The 22,735-nt window shown below is 49.7% G+C and overlaps 9 protein-coding genes across 9 annotated transcripts; 6 read left to right on the top strand and 3 right to left on the bottom strand.

The window, feature by feature from the left end:
- Positions 1 to 488: 488 nt before the first annotated feature.
- On the top strand, positions 489 to 1,786 carry COCCADRAFT_9105 (uncharacterized protein; the record flags this gene model as incomplete). Its single annotated transcript, XM_007718964.1, has 5 exons — positions 489 to 638; positions 697 to 801; positions 849 to 1,237; positions 1,305 to 1,372; positions 1,434 to 1,786. 5 exons carry the CDS (start codon positions 489 to 491, stop codon positions 1,784 to 1,786), a joined length of 1,065 nt encoding a protein of 354 aa, XP_007717154.1.
- Positions 1,787 to 3,751: 1,965 nt separating this feature from the next.
- On the top strand, positions 3,752 to 6,839 carry COCCADRAFT_108885 (uncharacterized protein; the record flags this gene model as incomplete). The annotated part of the gene is made up of 5 exons (XM_007718963.1): positions 3,752 to 4,547; positions 4,597 to 4,774; positions 4,827 to 5,742; positions 5,795 to 6,016; positions 6,072 to 6,839. 5 exons carry the CDS (start codon positions 3,752 to 3,754, stop codon positions 6,837 to 6,839), a joined length of 2,880 nt encoding a protein of 959 aa, XP_007717153.1.
- Positions 6,840 to 8,114: 1,275 nt separating this feature from the next.
- Positions 8,115 to 11,963, top strand: COCCADRAFT_9103 (uncharacterized protein; the record flags this gene model as incomplete). Its single annotated transcript, XM_007718962.1, has 1 exon — positions 8,115 to 11,963. The coding sequence occupies one exon, from the start codon at positions 8,115 to 8,117 to the stop codon at positions 11,961 to 11,963; it is 3,849 nt and encodes a 1,282-aa protein (XP_007717152.1).
- Positions 11,964 to 12,558: 595 nt separating this feature from the next.
- Positions 12,559 to 13,464, top strand: COCCADRAFT_108884 (uncharacterized protein; the record flags this gene model as incomplete). Its single annotated transcript, XM_007718961.1, has 1 exon — positions 12,559 to 13,464. The coding sequence occupies one exon, from the start codon at positions 12,559 to 12,561 to the stop codon at positions 13,462 to 13,464; it is 906 nt and encodes a 301-aa protein (XP_007717151.1).
- Positions 13,465 to 13,719: 255 nt separating this feature from the next.
- Positions 13,720 to 14,724, bottom strand: COCCADRAFT_40951 (uncharacterized protein; the record flags this gene model as incomplete). Its single annotated transcript, XM_007718960.1, has 1 exon — positions 13,720 to 14,724. One exon carries the CDS (start codon positions 14,722 to 14,724, stop codon positions 13,720 to 13,722), a length of 1,005 nt encoding a protein of 334 aa, XP_007717150.1.
- A 359-nt stretch (positions 14,725 to 15,083) lies between these two features.
- On the top strand, positions 15,084 to 16,221 carry COCCADRAFT_30220 (uncharacterized protein; the record flags this gene model as incomplete). The annotated part of the gene is made up of 2 exons (XM_007718959.1): positions 15,084 to 15,094; positions 15,141 to 16,221. The coding sequence occupies 2 exons, from the start codon at positions 15,084 to 15,086 to the stop codon at positions 16,219 to 16,221; spliced, it is 1,092 nt and encodes a 363-aa protein (XP_007717149.1).
- Positions 16,222 to 16,832: 611 nt separating this feature from the next.
- Positions 16,833 to 18,049, bottom strand: COCCADRAFT_108860 (uncharacterized protein; the record flags this gene model as incomplete). The annotated part of the gene is made up of 3 exons (XM_007718958.1): positions 16,833 to 17,277; positions 17,331 to 17,751; positions 17,800 to 18,049. The coding sequence occupies 3 exons, from the start codon at positions 18,047 to 18,049 to the stop codon at positions 16,833 to 16,835; spliced, it is 1,116 nt and encodes a 371-aa protein (XP_007717148.1).
- A 1,179-nt stretch (positions 18,050 to 19,228) lies between these two features.
- On the top strand, positions 19,229 to 20,916 carry COCCADRAFT_30218 (uncharacterized protein; the record flags this gene model as incomplete). The annotated part of the gene is made up of 3 exons (XM_007718957.1): positions 19,229 to 19,604; positions 19,655 to 20,172; positions 20,233 to 20,916. The coding sequence occupies 3 exons, from the start codon at positions 19,229 to 19,231 to the stop codon at positions 20,914 to 20,916; spliced, it is 1,578 nt and encodes a 525-aa protein (XP_007717147.1).
- A 206-nt stretch (positions 20,917 to 21,122) lies between these two features.
- Positions 21,123 to 22,082, bottom strand: COCCADRAFT_108873 (uncharacterized protein; the record flags this gene model as incomplete). Its single annotated transcript, XM_007718956.1, has 1 exon — positions 21,123 to 22,082. The coding sequence occupies one exon, from the start codon at positions 22,080 to 22,082 to the stop codon at positions 21,123 to 21,125; it is 960 nt and encodes a 319-aa protein (XP_007717146.1).
- Positions 22,083 to 22,735: the final 653 nt, after the last annotated feature.

The following is a 22,735-nucleotide window of genomic DNA, read 5'->3' as shown; positions in this document are numbered from 1 at the left end:
CACCGGCCGCCACTTCAGGCCACCCTCACCAACCATCATAACGACGTTCTCGACGGAGCGGAACATGGTTCTATTCCAGTAATTGTTCGCCGTACCTGACAGGCCGTATCCCAGAAGCCCTCTCACGATTCGACAAAAAATTGGATCCCCGTGGGTCTTTTACTTGGCTTCTGGTGTAAGGCCAATGTCGAATTGTTCCATCATCTGAAGCGAGTCGTAATTTGACATGGGGGATCTTCAACAGCACCCCGACATGCATCCAATCTCTCTTCATCCATCTCTGAGCCGATCTATTTTATATTCCCCATCTTACTTTGCCTTGACCCCGGATGGCAGGTCCTGAACATCACTTTGCGCTTGCATCACTGGCAGATTGACGTCCTTTGAGAACACTACATAGTCGTTTATAACCTCCGCGGACCGCCTTTTTCACATTTGTTGCCACTCCTATTTCCATAGGAACTCGAATTCAGGGCAAAGGATCCAACATGACTTACTTCGAGGACAAGGCACCCAACCTCGCTGCCTCAATTATCGCACTGGCTGTTGTTGCATACATGACATTCGGGCTGCGAGTCTACACAAGAATTCACAATCAAGCTTGGGGTCTTGATGATTGGTCTATGACTCTAGCGACTGTAAGTCACTCCTTTGTAACTTTGGCGGTAGGAGTCATGCTGACAGGACGCTTCCCAGATTCCCTTCACGGGCCTGACAATATCGTGTATCGGCGGTGCATTCAGCGGCGTCGGCATTCATGACAACAAACTCAGTCCAAGCGAGAAGGTTCAGGGAATGCAGGTATGTGCCTGTTCATTGACGTGACAATTTATACTAACAGTCTCCAGTTTTTCTTCTTCTTTGAAGTCTTTTACTGCGCGGCAATCATCCCGATCAAGCTGAGCATTTCCTTTATGCTGATCCGAATCGCTTCGCGGAGGAAAACATACATTTACAGCCTGTATGCTGTATCTGCCATGTTCGTCATCATGAATCTCATCGCCCTGCTGTACATTATTTTCCAGTGCGCTCCCGTGTCATACGCTTGGGATCAGTCAACACCTGGAGGCAAGTGTAATCCTGCGCAGACACTTGCCGATATCTACTATGCGACCACGGCAATCAACATTGCAACGGATTGGTTTTGTGCCTTGCTGCCCATACCGTTGCTGTGGAACGTGCAGCTTAACCGCAATGCTAAGCTTTCCGTCGGCGTTATTCTCGGTCTAGGAGCCTTGTAAGTCTTTGTTCCCCCTGGCTCGCTTATTTCATGAACATGATCGCTGAACGAATGCTCCACACAGAGCCAGTTTGTCTGCATGCATTCGCCTCATTTACACGGTGAACCTTACGAGTTCGACTGACTATCTCCGTGAGTTCCACTTTCCCTATCTCTTTCCCTTGTCCCCCGCACACACTAACACACCCGACAGACGGTGTAGCCGATGTCATTCTCTGGGGCTATGCCGAAAATGGCGTCGGAATGATTGTAGGATGTGTCGCCACACTCCGTCCTCTACTGCAGCGCGTCCTCAAACTCGGTAGCAGCGGCAGTAGCGCAACCCCACAGACACCCGCAGCAGGCTATGCAAAGCGACCCGCTGTCAAGAGCCATTTGACCGGCAGAGACGAGGAATGGGTCGCGCTTGAAGATGGCCAGACGGTAAACATGGTGCGTGGACAGGGTAGCGTCGGAAGCGAAGAGTTTATCCTACCGTCCAAGGACTACCGCGGCATTCACGTCACCAGCACAGTTGAGCAGCGAACAAGCTCACTGAAGCTGTAAGCGATACTCATAAGACTTTAATTCTCATTTAAAATGATATAGGCATTTTTAGAAGGATGAAACCAGGGAAAGCAACAAGAAAAGTTTACACATACATGATAGAAATGACGATACATTTACCACCTGCCAAATTAAGAATTCTCCCCGAAGTGGTAGTAACTATCCTTACAAAGTACCAACAAATCTGTACCTTGCAGGCAAGCCACCAACAACAGAAGAAGAAGAAAAAAGCACCACCCCCGGTACATCCCACCCGTCCGAGCCCCCGTCCTCCGTTCCCAGCCCGCCACATCCATGCCCACGGGCCCGCAACAAGAAATAGGAAAGAGACAAGACACATCACCACCCACCCACTCCCAAATCCACCACCCCGATATATCCTGGTATTCATGCACATACCTGTCGCACCATCCACCACTCTACATAACCACACATGTATTACAACACACATGAAAGATGATGGAACGCACATACATATATAAAGCGCCAAACCCGGCAACCGGGGGCGTGGTTTAAAAAAGAAAAAAGAGAGAAAACGGGCGGCTCGCGTATGTACCGTTGGATGAGCGTTGCTTTTGCGTCCCGTCACTGGGCTAACGGGGCGGGAAGGGGGGGGGGCAGGTTTTAAGCGAAAGAAAGAAAGGAGGGTGCAGGATGCAGGATGCAGGGTTGGGTAGGGGTGCAAAGGCAGGAGGCAGAAGCGATATTACAGGATTTGATATTTTGAAGGTGCGGGTAAGGATGGTAAGGGGAAGCGATATTATAAGATCAGACGGGTGAGATGAGTGTTGGTGTCTGGGTTTTTTAACTTGAAACATGTTACTGAGGATTATAGGCCTTTTTTTCTACTATATGTTGGACTGGGGTTAGGGGAGAAGTGGGTGGCATGGTGGTGTGGAAGTGGTAGGCTGGGAGGTACTAGGAGTCGGGCCGAGGATACTGGGTACGATGGAGCGAAGAGTGGTGGTTTTGTGGAGGTTGTACGGGAGGCCAGGAGGGTTCGTAGGCGGTATGAGGGGGTGTAGTTATGAGATGGTGGGTTTGGGCGAGAGGTGTAAGGAATGTGGGGATTGCGTGCGGTATGTGGGTGTGGGTGATGGCTCTTGAGGAGAGGTTGCTGTCGCTGTTGAGGGATGGCATCAATGATATGATTTGGTATTTTGAAAAATTGAGACGGGCGGGTACATTCGGTAGTTGGGTTCTGGTATCGTCTCCTGGATAGCATAATAGCTTGACAAGAGTTGGTTGCGCAGAGTGGCTTGGTGCAGCTGCTTTGTGCTAATTCCATTGGTGATCCTGTAGAATTTCAGTCTTGGAGAATTGAACAGCCAAATAATGCACGATGTTTTGTTGGAGGGAAGTGGCACAGCCTGGGTAATGATGTTTACAGGGATGCAGAATAAGCAAGATGCAAGCCTTAGTAATGGGCTTTACGAGCCTTCTTTGGTTTAGTATGGATTTTGCCAAACTTAACAGAATGGCTTCTAATTGTATAGATAGTTACTATGGGTCAGGATGCTCTTATTCGAAGACTGTCTATCACTTATTTTTGATGTGACACCCAAACAATTGTCCGGGCTGTACCTTGTACTATTGTATTGACATGCAGTAGCATTATCATATGCACTGTTACTAGCAATTCAAAATACCAAGTAGTTGTTGTAAAATGGTAGTACTTGTGTTGTGTGTCAAACTCTATTTCCCGGTGGGGTAATTCCGCCAAGCGCCTGCTGCCTACAGTACTAGTGCGACTGCACGACTACGATATAAAAGGTGTTGTCTCGACCGCATCCCCACGTTGGAAAAAAGCAAATTTTTTCGACTCAATTTACTCCAGGGTCATCTCTTCCCTCGTCTCCCACGATCGTAACTCGACACAACGCACTGTCTCTCGCATCCCGGCCATCCACTCGCATCTGGCCCACCACGCCGAGTGACTACTGATTTGTTTTAGACCCTCCTATAATGGCAAATCTTTCTGGTAGCGTCTTTGGCGAGACTCTCCAAACAATTACCAGCACCAAGTTAGAGGAGCTCGCAAAGCAACGCATCAGCTTTGAGGACAAATATACCAGACTGCTCGACTCTGTGAAATTAGAAAAAGACGCGTTGAAGCGAGTTGGCATCCTACTTGACGGCTTGAAGGAATGCCTTGGCATTCAGATCGTAAAGAGCTCTACAGCTGGGGGAGGTGTCCACGTAATTATCAGCGGATCAAGGAACACCGGCCTCGAAACTGATCTCCGGAACTTGCACCGTTTTATTGAGCAAGCTCGCTTTGACCCTTCTGTGTCAAGTAAGGTCATCTTGGATTGGGAAAAGAGACTGCTTCAGTACCTTTCAATTCAGTCCACCAAGTTCCAATACGCCGACCTCTACGGGAAGCTCGTCACAGAATGGCTCTCCTCCGAGAAATCTGCAAACAATGATGGCGACGTTGAGATGGCGGAGAGCTTTGAAGAGGTACCCGGTGCGAAGAAGCTTGCTACTCGTGCGGAATGGGAGAAGAATGTGTTCCAGGCGGCTGAAGTAGATGAAAAGGCACTACGGCTATATCTCAAAGACCTCTTTGTCAAGGATAAGAAAGAAAGCACCTCAGCAATCGACGAGTTGCATAAAAAGGTCCAAGAATTCGAAAAGAATCTAACTAGGTCAAACCAACTTGACATGTTTTCACTTCGTCCGGTCATTGAAGGATTACAAAACTCCGATCTGCTTTCAAACGAAAAGCGGGAAGCGTTGAGAGATTTTCTGGGCAACAGTCAGTATAGTCGATACTGGCGAGGCACCCCAACTAACACTTGTATCAGATGTAATATTGACAGAAGTCTGCGATATTCTCAATGTGCGCTTGGCAGCTCTTGAAAATTGGAACTGGGGCCCGCATGTCCTAGTGGAACAAAGGAGGAAGATCAATGGCGAATTTTCGATCCATCTGGATCCTGACCTTTTGCAAGCGATTTTCCTTCATTACATCGGCGTACAATGGTATCTTCGCTCGTTCCCAACCACTTTAACACAACTAATAAACTTCGATTAGGTCAGTGTTCTTCAAATCCGCATTTAGAGACTTGCATAAGCACGAGGCTTGGAAGAGCTCTTCTACTGAGGTCGGCAGGGATGAGCGCTCACAGCGCATGTACTTCCTTGGTAAAAAAAGTACGAATGCTTCAAAGAGTCTCGAGGAGAAGCGAAAATGCACGCATGACAACAGATACTTTGCATATCAACTACTGGACTTTGACGCACAGCAAGTCGAGGTGGAAGAAGGTGAGGAAGAAGCAGAGTACGGGGAATACGCTGTCAACAAACGAGACATCGTGGTGCATGACCTTGCGGCAAAGCGACCTATGAAATCCGCGGTTAGATCGCATTTCGCTGCAAGGCGTCTGGTTCCTGAAGCTGAAGTAGACGAATCTGATGAGGACGATGAAGACGAGATATTCTCGGAGGATTCGTTTCAACACGAAGACGAAATTTACCGTGGTCAATCTAAGAAACCTATGGAATCAAAGCAGAATCTGCTTCATCTTGTCGCCACAGAAATCATTTTCAATACCCGGCTACATGGCGAGTTTACTTGCCTCCATACGACATTTGATTCCTGGAACTCACTTCTACCGCATCAAACAATATCCGCAGTCCTCGAATTTCTCGGTGTATCAAAGAAATGGATGACTTTCTTTGAGAGATATCTACAGGCTCCATTGAAGTTTGCCGACGATCCAGCATCTGAGCCACGTTTGCGTAAGCGAGGCATGCCGAGCTCTCATACATTGAGTGATGTGCTGGGCGAAACAGTACTCTTGTGCCTGGACTTTGCTGTCAATCAGGCCACCGGCGGTCCAGATCTGTATCGCCTCGGCGATGATGTATGGTTTTGGAATAAGGATTACGAGACATGCGTGAGCGCCTGGGCCAGCATTCTGAAGTTCACCGAGATCATGGGAGTTAGGGTGAGTTTTAGACTAATGAAGGATCTGTCGTGGTGTCTAACGAAAAAACTAGCTGCACGAGAAGAAGACTGGCAGTGTGCGAATCGCACAAAACAAGGAAACGGAAATCGATGAACGTCTTCCCGAAGGTGAGATTCGCTGGGGTTTCTTACAGCTTGATCCTAAAAGCGGCCGGTTCGAAATCGACCAACGCATGGTCGATGGACATGTAGAGGAATTGCGCACGCAGCTGCAAGGCAAATCGAAGAGTGTTATCGACTACATTCAAGTCTGGGTATGTCATACGACTCGAATGACTGGTTTCACAAATTACTGACTCTTGATATCAGAACTCGTACGCGGCTACATTCTTTAGCTCGAATTTCGGAAAAGCTGCCAATTGCTTCGGCCGCGAACATGTCGATAAAATGCTCGCTACTCACCGCCACATTCAGGAGCAAATATTTCCCAATGGCAGCATTGTTCAGCAGATCAAGCAGATGATAGACGAGCGCTTCTCAGTGAAAAACGTCCCTGACGGCTTCCTTTTCTTCCCAGTCGAATTAGGCGGCTTAGACCTTAAGTCACCGTTTGTGCACCTTTTGCAGATCCGTGAGTCTGTAAGAGAAAACCCTTACCACTTGCTCGATGAGTATGAGCAAAACGAGCGCGACGACTACGCCACTGCCAAACGCAGATTCGACAATGCCGATCCGGATACTATGCGTCGTAATGCCGATGATTCAGCCTTGCAACGTAAAAACATCGATGAGTTCTTCTCTTTCGAAGAGTTTGTCAAGCACCGCGAGGTTTTTGGAACATTAGGAAAGGCAAGCTTAGTGAAGACTTACAAGAAATTGCTGGAGCAACCGCAGGAAGAACCTGTGGCTCTCAGCACATCAGTTGGGCAGGCTATAACTCATCTATCGAGTCAGAGCAATCTACGAGGCATCCTTGGTAATTGGGCGGCCATGGATGCTTATTGGAAGTGGATCGCACAGATGTATGGCCCGGAGATGATCGACACGTTCGGGAGTCTAAATGTTGTCGAATTTGGATTGCTGCCTATTGGTATGGTGTCGATGTTTAGACAGCGTCGTACCAAATGGCAAGGCTGAATGGACTGATGAGTGTTTCAAGTTGAGCAGATCGTTTCTGTTTTTCGAATAGCATGGCTGTAAGGAAGATACCTGCGGTCTTCATTGTTGACCGTAGAGCGAGTATCTGCCCGTACGGCTAGGCACTTGTGCTACTCTCGCTTTGCTAGCGTAAAATAAATCTCGTACTACCGGAACATTAGTCAGAGGCTGGCGGGAGAATAAGCTCAACGGGACGGGTAATCCGAACATCTTCCCCGCATCCGCTCTTGTTTCACCCTTTTATTCATCTTCTGTTCCTGTCACTCTCAATCTCTCTTTCGAAATCTCTCATTTTGCCAAGAAAAGTAGCTGATCCTGTGTGGAGCACGTCACGCTATCGATACTTGAGAATGCACTCCCCGTCACTGCCACTCTGTGTACCTCACATGCTAGCAAGACTTTGAAGAAGCCGACCATTGGTTATTGAAAGCCACGGATCTTTCAGTGAGTGCCGACATAACCTGTTTGTGAACTGACTATTGGTCAACTTGTTTGAATCGTAGCGATGACACATTATTATTGCGTCAGCCCAAGCAACTTTACGTTGTCAGTCCTTCTTAACATCATGAAATCGGATTCAAGAGGAGGAAACATTTTTAGAAAAAAGAAATGAAAATACAGTCGAACGTTGTTCCATGGTTTTCAGAACGGGCGCTGGCATTTCATCACACGGACATGCGGGCACCGGTAAGATATTCAGATGCCAGAGCAGAACTACAGGACCCTTAGCATCCCAACGCGATACCCCGCTGACCCGCTGGTTGTCACGGCTAGAACGTTGTCTCAAACCCCACGGGACGTGGGTCGAGCCTTTTTTTTTGGCGGACCAGTTCGTCATTGGCGAGGGTTCATAGGCTGGCACTGCCCACAATTACCGGCAGACGGCCACACAGAAGCGAATCGCGTCCCTGCAAGCTGTCAACAACCAACCAAACAGTCCCGCGGCGCACTCCAAGATCCTCAACGATTCGCATCTCTGAGCGGTATTATGGGGGTGTGGGATTATTAGTTGACGCTAGTTGATGACGTTATCGGCACAGCTGTGCGCACAACACCGAGACGAGAAAAGTGTCGTGCGCTGGAACTAGCAAGCTGTACGAGCCCCAGCAAGCCAGACCTCACATCTCTTGATATTCTGTGCGAGAACTATTGGTTCGGTGCATGGAGTTTACAACCGAATAAATATCTCGTCGAGTACCGGTCGCTCGCAGATCTCCTTTTCCATTTTACCCCTCCTTCGAAAACTTTCAGACCATGTCTGTCATCGATACTACCAAGGACCTGTCAGCACTCTTCTCCCAACAGGTTCAGGCTACCCCCGACTTGGTTGCTTTAGAAGACGACAAGACTACATACACATACCAGGAGCTTCACGACAAAGTTGCTGCGCTTGCCGACCGGCTGCGGGGTCATGGGGTTGGCCGTGACAGCCTGGTTGGTGTCCTGTTGCCGCGATCCGCCGACTATGTAATCGCCTGCTTAGCAGCACTCCGTGCAGGCGGTGCGTTTCTGGTTCTGGAATTGGCCTATCCTCCTGATCTCCTTGCCGATGTTCTTGAGGACTCACAACCTACTGTTATAGTTACTGTCAGTGCAGAAGTCGGAAAGATCAAGGGGTCCACACCGCTCGTTGTTCTGGATGAAACCAGCTCAGATAAGAACGGCCAATTGGACGAGCACGATCTAAAGCCTTTGCCCGAAGAGACTGATTTGGAACGCCTGGCATTTGTTGCCTACTCTAGTGGAACTACTGGCAAGCCGAAAGGTATCGCCAACCCTCACAAAGCAGCAGTCTTTTCATACAATCTTCGATTCGGGCTATCTGATCTGCAACCGGGAGACCGTGTGGCTTGCAATGTCTTCTTCGTTTGGGAAATCATACGCCCGCTATTAAGGGGAGCAACTGTTGTGGCTGTTCCGGACGATGTGAGCTACGATCCACGCATGTTGGTCGACCTCCTTGCCTCCAAGAAGATTACCGAGACTCTTTTCACACCAACCCTATTCTCTGCTGTTCTTGCAAGACACCAGGCGCTCGCGACTCGGCTGCCGAATCTAAAGACTGTTTGGCTCAATGGCGAAGTAGTGACAACCGATCTTGCACGCCGTGGTATCAAGGCCCTCCCCAACGCCCGCTTGCTCAACGTCTATAGCGCATGCGAGACACACGAAATCGCCTGTGGTGACATCAAGGATATGCTTGAGAAGATTGACAAGGATGCTGCGTACTGCCCTGTAGGACCGCCACTTATCGACAAAAAGTACATCTACATTCTGGATGAGAGTGGCCAGAGGGTAGAAGATGGCGAAAATGGCGAGCTCTGCGTTGGTGGACACCTTCTTGCCCGTGGATATCTCAACCTTCCAGAGACAACTGAAAAAGCATTCATCAGGAATCCATACAGCTCCAAGATTGGTGCTAGAATGTACAGGACTGGCGACAAGGCACGCATACTTCCCAGCGGCCTGCTCGAAATCACCGGGCGTGTCGGCGCTATGATCAAAATTCGTGGATACTCGGTGGTACCAGGCAAGGTTGAGAACGCAATTCTGTCCCATTTGGCTGTCAGCCATTGTGCTGTGATAGCTTTTGGGGAGGGTATCGACCGCCAGTTGGTGGCATACATTGTTCGAGACAAGAACACATCGGCCGAACGCCCGGAGCTTGAGATCGACAGGACTGGGCGCAGCTCAACTGCTAGGCGCATGCTTATGGCCTATCTTGCTCATTACATGATTCCTTCGTTATGGGTTGAGATGGACAAGCTACCAACGAGTGATGTTTCTGGCAAGGTCGACCTCAAGGCTCTACCTCCCCCGAGACCATCATCACCTTCAGGAAGTGCACGCAAGTATGAACAAAGCCCAATTACTATCGAACAGATAACCCAAATCTGGGCGTCTATTTTGAATGTCAGCCCAAGCTCGATCACTCCTGAATACAACTTCTTCGATCTCGGCGGTCATTCACTTCTTCTTGCGGATCTGGCTGCGCGATTGTCAAATACTTTCGGTTTTCGGGTACCTGTTGCACGTCTCGCCCAACCTGCAACCCTGAATGGACATTTGGACACAGTTCGTGCCATTCGCGATGGTCATACCGCCGAGGTGCAAGAAAACCTCCCAGCCGTATTACGTGCAGACTCCGTCTTGGACAAAGAGATCCAGCCAAAAGACGCCAGGGTGTGTGCACTCAAGGACGCGAAAACTGTCCTCCTCACAGGTGTGACTGGCTTTTTGGGTGCTTTCCTTCTCCGAGATCTACTGGAGAGTACGTCTGCTCAAATTATCTGCATGGTCCGATTCGCCGATTCCTCACAAGATGATATCCCTGCCGGTATCGCTAGGATACGTAGGAACTTACTGGATTTTGGCCTCTGGAGCGACAACATCATGGAACGTGTGGAGATTCTTCCAGGCAATTTGTCTCGTAAGCGATTCGGTCTTGCCCCTGATACATTCAAAGATTTGGCCGAACGTCTTGATGTCATTGTTCACGCTGCCGCTACTGTCAACTTGGTGTACCCTTATGCTGCGCTGCAGAAGCCTAATGTTGGCGGAACACGAGAAATTCTACGTCTTGCGGCCCAGGGCGGTGTGACAGTACAGTATATCTCAACCAACGGAGTACTTCTTCCCGCAAAGGGCCGAGAAGGGTGGCCAGAAGACGCGATGCTTGATGTCAACGATGTTGTCAAGCTTGCTGATGGTTATGGACAAACCAAATGGGTCGCTGAACAACTCGCTTTGGAAGCTGGCCGAAGGGGTCTTCCCATAAAGATTCATCGCATTGGTACGATCAGTGGTCACAGCGAAACTGGTGCTGCCAACGCATGGGATCTCTTGACAGCCTTGATTGTTGAGTCTATCAGAATCGGTCATTATCCAGACGTCAAGGGCTGGCGCGCAGAAATGACACCGGTTGACTTTGTTAGCAAAGCTATCATCCATCTCAGTAACCAGACCGAAGCTGAGCAGCCAGTCTTCCATATCGGCGATCCCGACCCTGTTGATGTTAGCAAGGTCTTTGAGGATCTCAACGAACTAGGCTACCCAACTAAACCTATAGAGTTCACAAAGTGGATCCAACTCTGGGATGACAAGCGCGGCGCCGCTAAGGGTGGTGATGGCGCGTTCACAGTTGATATTCTCCGCAGCGGTATGCCCAGTATTGAATTTCTGAGGGATGTTGTGGTGCTCGACAACGCGAAGACACGGCCACTTCGTCTTGCTGTAGAGCGCCCAAAGGTTGATCAGGTACTTCTCGAGACGTACACACGTCACTGGTACGCTCGAGGCTGGCTTCCAAAGCCTCCTGTTCATCAAGACGCTGCTGGTGGCTCGGCTCGCCTTCCCCGAAGGGGTCCTCTATATGGCAAGGTCGTTGTTGTTATGGGTGCTTCATCTGGTATTGGTGCTGCTACTGCTACAGCTCTTGCACGAGAAGGCTGCCATGTTGCGCTTGCAGCACGGCGTATTGACGCTCTCGAAGATCTGAAGAAGAGCATTGTGGTTCGCGAGGGCAAGATCATCACCCAGAAGACCGACGTCACGGACAAGAGCCAAGTTGAAGCCCTTGTCGCCGCAGCAGAGAAGCAGCTGGGACCAGTTGATATCTTTGTCAATGTCTCGGGAGTCATGTACTTCACCATGATGGCCAACTCGTATACCGACCAGTGGAACCAAACCGTCGACGTAAACTGCAAGGGACTCCTGAACGTCATCGCTGCCATCGTACCTTCAATGCTCAAGCGCGGAAAAGGCCACCTTCTCGCCATCTCCTCAGATGCTGGTCGAAAGGTATTCCCTGGGCTGGGTGTCTACTCCGCTTCCAAATTCTTCGTAGAAGCTACACTACAGAGTCTGAGGCTTGAGACCGCTGGTACGGGACTCAAGGTCACTTCTGTGCAGCCGGGTAACGTCGCCACTGACTTGCTGGGGATGAGCACGGATCCAGAAGCATTGAAGAAGTACGGTGAGCCGAGTGGAGCCAAGGTCCTTGATCCAGAGAACGTTGCGGATAGTATCGTGTACGCGCTTAAGCAGCCGGATCATGTCAGCGTCAACGAGGTCCTCATTGAGCCTAGAGATGAGCCGATCTAGAGGCATATCTTTGGATTGAGTATTTCAAACTTCCACTATTGAAGGCTTTTTCGCATGCATGTCGTTACAATTCAGCGGAGGGAAAATAGCAGGCCTGGCGCAGCAAAGAATGGCTGATGGGATATCATGTAGATTTACTGCATCTTAGTTTCAGCACAAGACTTAGAGAATATATATAAGATTACAAGGTGTGAAGCATTTAGTGTGTTCTATACTTCGTGGACTTTACTTCTATCCTCTCATATACAGGGGTTGTACCTGCTACGAAGGATGTGAGTGAATTTGCAAGGTTGCTGAGCGAAAATGAGATTGAACAAGTTCAACATTGAACTTTATCTCGAATTGAGCAGCATATTTTGATTTCAAATCCAATCCCTGTCATACATATCTAGAGAAGGCTTGGTATACGTGTTCATCATACGTCAACCCAGAAGTGAGATCGTATAGTAGGCAAAGTCGCGCTAGAGTCTTGGCAGTCGTCGTCAATCCAACATTTCGTTGAAGGAACCGCGACACTTCCACAGCAAACCCACCCCGCATGACGAACGAACCTAAACCAGATAACGAGACGTCTAATACTACCACCTCTGGAAAAATGGCCGAAGAACCCTCCACTGCCGTTGTACCATCGCAAACCACAGCGGACAAAGAAGCGCCCTCAACCACCATGACCGCAAACGAAACATCAGCAGACAACACACCGACAGGCCAGGAGTCTGCCGCGAAAGAAGATGCAGTTGCTACCACGGCGACACCATCTGACCCCAAAGCCGCTCTCGCTGCGCGAATGGCACGCTTCAAGGCGCTCCAGGCGCAAAAAGTCAGCGGCCGAAAAGCCACAGAGCGCGAGGTCCGCGATGCCGAAGACCGCAGTGCGCGTCTTGCTCAAATTTCCAAACTCAGTGCTGCCCACGACAAAGCCTCTTACAAGCTTCTCAAGTCCGAAGACCCTGACTTCGAGCGCAAGCGGAACTGGGACTACACCATCGAAGAGAGTGAGAGCTGGGACAAGCGGCTAAAGAAGAAGGCCAAGAACAGGGAAGGCGTAGCCTTTGCCGACTACAGAAATGAAGCAAACAAAGTATACAAGCGACAAATCGGCCAAATGAACAAAGTCGACATGGAAGCATACGCCGAAGAGAAAGCCAGAAAACTCCAGTCCCAAGTATCCTCGGGCCTCCTCCAACTCGTCGAAACCGACACGGGCGAAATTTACACCATCGACAGCCAAGGTCGCATTAACACGCCCGTCGACGAAGCCTACAGCCACGACCACAAGCCTAGCAAAGAAGCCGTGGACCGCCTCGTCGAGGACCTCGAGAAGAGCGAGCGCTCTCGCTTAAAAGCGCGTGCCGCGCGCGGCATACGCGACGAGCAGGATATGGGCGATGTCACATATATCAACCAGAAGAACAAGCAGTTCAATGATAAGCTAGCGAGGTTTTATAATCGGTATACGACGGAGATTCGCGAGAGCTTTGAGCGCGGGACGGCTATATGAGTAAGGTTGGGATCTCAAGAGAGGAAAATGAATGGTGTAAATATACCCTAGCATATTTTTTTTGGAATGTTTAAATGGATGATGGCGTTGGCTTTTGAGGGCTAGTTTGAGCTGCATTGGAGAATTTTGGCGTTTGGATGGGGGTTGGGTAAATCAAGATATTATCAAGTCATGAATATAAGTTCTGCAGGGTTCGAGATGTCGGACTGGCTTTTTATGGTCTTATTATTAGATTTGGTATGCTCCGTCCGTTTTTTACATCATACTACTGAGCACTCGATTCACGTCCTGGCCTGGCTCCGGTTTCTTCATCGCCTTGCTCGTTGCCGTATGTTGCGAGAACTCGAGTCTACCCTTTCTCCTCTTGGGCTTCTCACCCGCTTCTTGTACTGCATCTGTTGTCTCTGGCGCATTCTGATCGGTATCGAGATCCTCGCCTCTCTTCCTTCGCGTAGCCTCAATCCCACTAACCACCTTGCCGCGCTCTACGTTCTCCAAGAACGCCTTGTTCTCCTTCTTGCCCTGCGCAATTTCGAATCTGAGTCGTGCTGCGCGTTCTGCATTCTCGTTTTGAATCTGTTCGACGAGATTGTGCCATTTGACGCCGCTCAGGTACCGGATATTCCAGACTTCGTCGTGCCATCTGCCTCTCTTCTTGCCGCCCATGGTCTGCGCATTGAGGTTCTCGGCTACGAATTTGGCGTCGCGCTTGTGTAGGAATTCGACCCAGCCATCGAGGAAGAGCTTACGGCGTGTGCCACCGTTGCGCAGCCGTTGCGTGCGCGCTGTGGAGGATTCGGGGGTGAGGAAGATGCGGCCAACGGCGCCGTAGGGCTGCAGTAGTGAACGAAGAACGGCGGGTTTCATAAACGGTGGCACGCGCGAGAGGTAGATGACGCCTGATTTGTCCTTTTTGAGTGAGGATTGGGGTAGTGCTTTGCCGAGTTTCGTGGATTGAAGTCTCAGTTCGGAAGGGAGGGATGCGGCGAGTTTCTCAAGGTGGGCTAATTCGGCGCTCTTGGAGGCAAAGGGTTTTGGCTCGTCTTCTTCTTCGTCTTCTGCGTTGTCATCGTCGCCTTGAGACTCCGCGTCTTCATTGTCATTTTCCCGGTCTTCCTCTGCTTCTGAATCATGGTCTGTCTTTTGTCGCTTCGATGCCGGCAGCATGCGCGCTCTACTCTCCTCCTCGGAATCATAGCCCCTCTCATCGTCGTCGCTCTCCTCTACGTCGAGGTACTCGTTCCGTTTGCGCGTCGCCATGTTTTGTTTGTATTTGATTGGTTTAGGAATCCAGTAATTGGGATCTTCTCGAGGTCTGCAACCAATCCGTTTGCGACAAGTAAAGACGTGCTGTATTGAGGAACCTCGAAGCCGCTCGCTCGAAACTTTTGCGGAGAAGTCGCGGAGGTGAACTTTTGGGTGGGGCCTGGCTTAGCGCGTCTTGGCAGTCCGTGGCGCATCTTCGCAGATGTGTACCAGCCTTCCATCATTCTTCCACCTCCCCATATAACCAAAATTTCCTACTCGCACCTATAACATCCGTGTAGCGCAACTGTATTCGCGTCTAACATAATACCAAGGCCACATATTCAGACGCGCACCAAACACTTGTCGCAATCATGGGTGGAGAGTAAGTCATTTATCCTAATTGTCTGCATCAAAGCTAACCAGCCCAGTTTAAATTTGAAGAAAAGTTGGCATCCCCACCTCTTCAAGAACCAGGAAAGAGTATGGAAGGAAGAAAAGGCCGCCCTCGAGGAGCGCAAGTTGATCGACAAGCTTCGCCGAGAACGCGAAGAGGAGGCTGCGCTTGAAGAACTACAAAAGTTGCAGGCAGAGTCTGGTGGAAAGGTCGTGCAGCGAAGAGTCGACTGGATGTATGCCGGCCCCAGCGGTGATAGCGGCATTACGGAAGAAAGAGAGGGCTATCTACTTGGAAAGCGCAGGATCGATAACCTTCTTAAATCAAACGACACGCAAAGTCTGCAGAAAGGCGCACCAGTCAGCATTGGTGCTATTGGCGAGCCCAGCACGAACATAAACAACGCCCGCGATACACAAAAGAAGGTCCTCCAAGACCCACTCCTCATGATACAGAAGCAAAAGATGGAAATGCAGCTGAAGGCCATGAAGGATGCTCAGAAGGAAGCCAAGTACGCTGAAAAGCGAGAGAAAGAGAAGGAACGCGAAAGGAAACACCGAAACAGGGACAGAGAGAGGAGTAGGGATCGGGAACACAAGCATCGGAGTCGACACAATCGATCGCGCTCGCCACGCAGAAGCGAAGATCGTGGGCATCGCCGTGAACACCACCGTGAACACTACAACCACAAGAGACGGTCAAGGTCGCGGTCACGATCACCACATCGAAAGCACAGTAGCCGGCGAGAACGCACACGTTCGCCGCCCAGGAGAGAGGATCGAAGGGAGGATCGTAGAGACTTTCGCGACCGCGACAACTACCGAAGACGTGATCGCTCTCCTCCGAGAAAACAAGTGGATGATGCTGAAGCCCGTCAAAGTGCAGCCGATCGTCTTGCTAGTATGCAAGCAGAGGCAGCATCATTGGAGGAGCAGCGAGCTGAACGAGTCCGACAACAGGAGATTAAGGATGCAGAAGAGGAGGCGAAGCACAAACAAAACATGGATGGCGGGCGACGCTTCATATCTAGTGTTCGCGGACAGGCGTCCAGTATGGATCTGGGGGATGCCATTGCTCGTGGGCGTCCAAACTTGAGAGCAGATTTAGACCCTTAGGGCTTCCTGGTTGTTTTAATGGTTGCATGGTTCTTCTGAGCGAATTGATAGTAAATTGATACCCTGGTGAAATATTCTTCGTCAATATTGAAGTTGAATGTGCGCTCGTATAAGTCGTAAGCATGGAACTTACAAGTGACGTAAATGCAAGAACAATTGCTTGTGCTCTCAGGCATGCTTACATACGGATTATAGCGCATTATGGCTGCTGCTTGGAACAAGTAACATTGCCTGTTTTCTTAACTACGGCTATTAATCCCGTCTTAGGCTCATGGCAGCCGAAGCTACAGCAAAGACATTGCTCTAAGCAGATTCTATGTTGGTTACACCACCACCTCGACGCACATTGGTCCCAATAACCCCTTTCCTCCATGACGCGCCAAGACCACAATCATCGTCTGACGCTCATTTTATGCCAGTCACTTGACTCTTTCCTCAACCTCATCACACTGTTGATTCGATGATCTTCTGGCAAACGCGAGTATATTACCGGGAACTCTGCCCTTTTTATAATTTGTCGTTAACATTGCCTCCAGATTCATCGTGAATCCTCAGCTACTAGTACGATTTACACGCGATCCCTTGGAACAGCCTCTTCAATCCACAAGGAACTACCGACCCCCGTTCCAGCCCGCAGTTGGTGCAAACAAATCATCCATGCTATCGCCGTTGTCTTTCGCAGTTTTCGAATCTCGAACAGTGTACGATCGGGTTACCTCGATTTGACGGTTCAATTTGTTGCTGGCCTGCTTGCGCGCATTTTTTTCTGCGTTTGTGCTACGTAGCTCAAACTTTCCTCCATTGCTGTGCTTCCTGAACATCTTGAATTTTCGAACTCTGAAGCGATTCCCGCTTCCATTACGACTCGAAAGAGACAATATCCATGGCATGTGTCGTTGTATGAAGGGTTTCAGGAGTGCCCCACATGCGCAAATGACGCCACCATTGAGTTCAATCGTGGAGAATATACAAGCTTTGGCGATATTGTAAGTTGAGTCAGGATTGCTGATCATGCTGTAGACGTAAATGATACGAACGGTAGAGATGACGACCACACTGGCAACATTAGCATAGGACCATATAGAGACTGAATGTGCACATGTCCTTACCCGGATCCCAATGCGAACACAAATCCCAGTAAGACTTTTTGTTTCATCGGCAGCTGCAAGGCGCGTAACATTGGTACTGGTAGGCACAGGATCAAGAAGTCCGTGATAATGTTGATACATGCCATGAAAAGGTTAAGATCTGTAAGGCATTTCTGGTCGCTATGGTATTGTGGATTGCACGGGCCGGCAGCGACAATGGTGATTGCTAGCGAATATCCAGATACAAGGCCTGTTAACGTGTATATACAGGAGCGAATCTTGGAATCCGGGTTGAGGCGATAGTAGAGTGCTAATAAGGAGAGCTTTGCGAGTGCAGGCGTCCAGACATACACTACCATTATGCCGACGAGCATCTTCGTGTAGACTTGGAGCTGTTCTACAGTCACATTCCACAGGTGTTGGCCGAAGCCGTATTTGAATGCTATAGGTATGTCAGTTACAGTTGACGAACAAGTGCCATGGAATGTACCTTCGAAACATATTACCAACCATGCGACACACCCAAGCCAGCTGAGAACTACCAACACATCATCCAATCCGGTCAACCGACGAATGAAGATGCGTGTATACAGCCGCAACCCAAGTATCATGGACGAAAAGGTTGTCATAACCACATATACCACAATGATCCTCCTCTGAAGGTCAGTCTTGCCATCCAAGTCTTGATCACCATCATCAGGTACAGGCAAAACGCCCACTTTTGTTCTGTCGGAACTCATCACACCACCAAAAGAACTTTCGGAGATTGTAAAAAGAGACAGAGTATACAAAACGGAAGCGAACCCTCCAGGAGTTGGGCCATACCCCCGGATCTGCAGCAAACTTATCTTTGTGGGGAGCTTGAGTTACCTTTCCACCGATTTCACCACGGTGAAACCCAGAAGACCATGGTTCGTGTAACATTTACGTTCAACAGTGAAACCATAAGACGCAGTAACTAGCAAGCCGCTTACGAACGTGCGCTTCTCCAACACTTCTTCCTGGTAGTGAATGCGTAGAAGTATTGACAGAGCTGCCATGACGGCGCATGAAGAAATCAATGATATGCACAATTATGCAGCTGCTCCGAGTTGACCTGGCCGCGTTGTCACTGGTCGCTGCAGCCATCTGGGTTCCTACATGGAGATCCTAACTGTCGCGCAAGCCGTTACATTGCCTACTCGATCACTGACTGGTTTACGTGCCGATATTACATATCATGGGTTGGAGCACGTTGCCCGTAGCTCCACTCTATTACGCTAGCCAATAAGATCATGTCTAGAGAATAAGGGTTTCACGACCTGCTTCGCTTTTGCTGAAAATTAGATGAATTGGGACCGCTAGAAAACTTCACGGTTATCGACAAGTTGCAAGCCTAGTCAAACATGAGTCACTAGTGGATTCTGTGTGATGGTGTGCGATAGTGTACGACAAAGCGCGGCAGCGCAACGTTTTTGGCCAACATGCGGAGTCAGCAACAAAGGATACGGAAAGATGCCGGTTGTGGGATACACTAACACAAACATGCAGTCTGACAAGCAGACTGACTGCGGAAATGGATTAGACCCTGATTCAGCTTTCGGGACTACCGATCAATATCTCATACAGGTTGCCGCCACGTGTGACTGTGGTCCCCGGAGCAAATACGTTACACCTTCTCCTCTTCCACGTTTTGCACGATCAACCACCCTGCTGGATCTACGAAGAAGCGTATCTTGGATTGTCTACTGATATATATTGTTCGTATCCATTGACATGTCAAACAGCTAATGAAATCAGAAAGGAGCAGTTGACTTCAATAGTGAAAGAGCGATTGTATGTCGGTTATCGCCTTCACTATTTCTTTGTTGCTACCAACACTCAACTCATCGCAACACCATCAGCCCCGCGCACCACCGGAGCCTTGCCTGTAACGAGCCATGGAGTCGGTTTTCACTATTGTCCTTGTGTTCGCACCACTCTCGGCTGTTATCTTACACGAGTCTGTCCTGCGCAAAGTGGAAGTTGATCATCTGGCCCTTCCAATCATTGGATCAGCGGTTACGACCTATTGGATCCTCGTATATTACACGGGTTTCATCGCAGCGACACTGGTGACGAGCTCCTTCTGGGTACCGCTATGGTTGTACACAGGAGCCTACCGCGCTTTCTTCCATCCCCTGAAAAATTACCCAGGACCCTGGGGAGCGAAGCTCTCGCGATGGTGGACAATCAAACAGACATGGGATAGCGATTTGCACTACCACAGGGTACTACAAAGGCTCCAAAAGCAATATGGCGATTATGTTAGGACAGGTCTGTTACGATTCGTACCTCCTTCCAGATGCAATGCTGATCGAAAATAGGACCACGTGAACTCACCATATTCGATGCAGACGCGATCCAACCTATTCTTGGGACCCGGTCGAAAACTACCAAAGGACCGTTCTTCGATGTCATGGAAAGGTCGCTGCATTTGAATCGCGACAAGGGATTTCATCGCCAGCGACGCCGGATCTGGGATAATGCGTTCAAGACGTCGCTGTCCACCTATGCTCCAGAGGTTGAACACTTCACGGACCAGTTACTTGCAAAACTTCGCAGCAAGGAAGGACAGCTAATTCCACTCTCGGAATATACTTCGCACTATAGCTACGATGCCATGGCGGCACTGGCTTTTGGCAAGTCCATGGGCTTCATCAAGGGCGAACAGAGCGATGTCGCTGCAAGTATCCTCGCCACGTTTACCAACAGCGTACAAGCCCTGGGATATATGTATCACATGCCGTGGCTCATGAACACAATCGGAGTACTTACCTCGTTTGCCGGGCCCATGAAAGAATGGCGAGACTGGAGCGTCAGCCAAATGCGTGCACGAATGAAAGTACGTACTATACATGCGATGAACCTGCCCCGAATCTAACCATTACTAACGCTTCTCCAGGTCCGAGACGCAAGACCAGACTTGATCTCGCACCTCATAGTCTCCACGCCCAAGACCCCCGAAGGCCGCGAACTCCTCTTCGGCGAATCGCGCCTCATCATCTCCGCAGGCAGTGAAACAACATCCACAGCCCTAACCTTCATCTTCATGCACCTCGCCACACACCCACACTACATGACCGCCATCCGCACAGAGTTCCTCGCCAATGCCCACAACTACGATTGCCAACACCCACTCCCTTTGCTCGAAGCCGTAATCTACGAGTCGCTGCGCATATGGCCCTCTGTCTTCTTCGGCTCCCAGCGCGTCACGCCGCCCGAGGGTATGGACATCGACGGGCACTTCATTCCGGGCAACACAATCGTGCATATTCCGCTGTTCCCGCTGTTTCGCGACCCGAGGAACTTTGTTGCGCCTGATGAGTTTATCCCGGAGCGCTGGACGACGCGGCCAGAGCTTATGCGGAATAGAGCGGCGTTTATACCGTTTTCGACGGGGCCGTATAGTTGTGCGGGTAAGGCGCTGGCGATGATGGAGTTGAGGAGTGTGGTGGGGAGAGTGATTGCTGAGTTTGATGTTAGGCTTGATGAGGGGGTTGATGTGAATGCTTATTGGGAGGGTATCAAGGATCATTTTACGGCGGGGGCGCCGAAGGTGATGGTCAGATTTGTTAGAGCGGCTTGAACGGGCGTGTGTCTTGGGTAATTCTGACAGAAATGGTAATGAGGGCTGAAGGGATGAGGTAGAGACGAATAAGGTATCTGTTTTGTAAAGGACCTGGTCTAGTCCAATCGATTAAACATACTACAAAATAAATCTACTAATATACATGTTGAACCACTCTAAAAAATATGTGTCATACAAACCGAACCCCCTCCCATCTTGTTTTCTCAAAAATCCAGCAGACTCTTTCCCGGAGCAGACAAACCAACGACCGGCGTCGGCAGACCCTCCTTCACAGGCTGAGCGCTAGGCACACTGAACACACCCTCCGCCTCCCAATCATCCTCGTAATCGCTATCATATTCCGAATCCCACTCGCTATCCTCGCTCTCATACTCATAATCGTCATCATCGTCATCACTCCACTCCACTCCTTCCGCTGCATCCTCATCAACCCAATCCGCATCCCCCTCCGTATCCCCATCGTCGTCGAAATCGCGCGTAGTAACAACCACATTCGTGACCTCGGGTATCTTGTGAAAGTCCTGGATACTCAAGCCCGTCAGAGAGCCAGTAAGCAGTCCGTTTCCCACCGTGTACTTTCTCATTTCACCGTGTTCATTATTTTCTGTGCATTCGCGTTGCAAGTTTAGTTGCACAATGCGGTCTTCGCCCCAGAAATTGATATGGTCGAATCGCACGGTCTCGAGCGTTTTCCACAATGGCATATCTTCAGACGTGAGGCGGTAGATGATTGAACCGGGGTATTTCAGCCTGCAGTGCGACGAGTAGAGCGTTTGCAATCCGGATAGTGCTTTGAACATTTCCGTGAGATCATCCGGACCATCTTGCCACTTTGTCGGCCTGGTGAGATCTTGCTCGTATAAGCTGAGTTCGGTGAGCTTAAGGTACTTGACGCTGGATGCGTAGGCCCGGTTTTCAAGCGCGGTGCGGAGGAAGAGGTCCCAGCGGACAGTGCCCCATGTCAGGCTCATGTTTGTCGCGATGTGGGTTGACGAGATGCGATTCAGGGCATGCGCGGTCAATGAAAGGCTGATTATTGGGCGGTAAAGTGTGGGCGATTGGCCATTTTCCGAGTCGTTGACGCTGTGGCGATCGGGCGTGAGATAGACGCAAATTAGGTGTAGAATGGGTTCAGGAAGTGAAGGTAAAGTGGTCAGAGACATTGTAGTGTTTGTATAATGTAACGAACGAATGTGTAGAAAAAAGCCAAAAGTGGGAGAAGGGAAGAAATTGAAGTGGGATTGGGGACTGCTGAGGGGAAATTGGTCGCGACGAGAGGGACGCGTATCGATGATGTAGACGCGTCGCGATTAGTACACTAGACTAAATGCGGCATGGTGATGGACTTTGGTACTACAGGAAGTCTACACCCACTTTCATATCATGTGATTATGCATACTGCTAATCACAGCCAGCTGTAATGAGTTGCGTCTACTTTGCGCATATTTTCCAACTTCATGTGATCGTTTTCTGAAAGTCAGTCCCAGTGCGCGTGTATTGAAAAATATTTATGGCTGCTGAGATTTGTCCCCAAGGTTTTGAGATTTGTCCCCAAGGTTTTGAGATTTGTCCCCAAGATGAGATTTGTCCCCAACGCTAGTGCTAGTGTAAACTTTCTCTCCAACTTAGCTTAGTGCGTAATCTTCGAATCCGCCATATCCGCACCACTACTAGATATTTACTGCAGGTAAACGCTCATCGAAAAACGTAGCTGTCTAGCTTATTTTCTTATTCTTGAACAACATGGGCGATATTACACCTCCTCTAGACCAGCTCTACGGTTCCTATGAAGAAGCATACAGCGCGCTTAAAGCGC

This window comes from Bipolaris zeicola (assembly GCF_000523435.1).
Source record: "Bipolaris zeicola 26-R-13 unplaced genomic scaffold scaffold_268, whole genome shotgun sequence".
Taxonomy (NCBI): Eukaryota; Fungi; Ascomycota; class Dothideomycetes; order Pleosporales; family Pleosporaceae; genus Bipolaris; species Bipolaris zeicola.
This window is presented reverse-complemented; position numbering and strand designations above follow the sequence as displayed.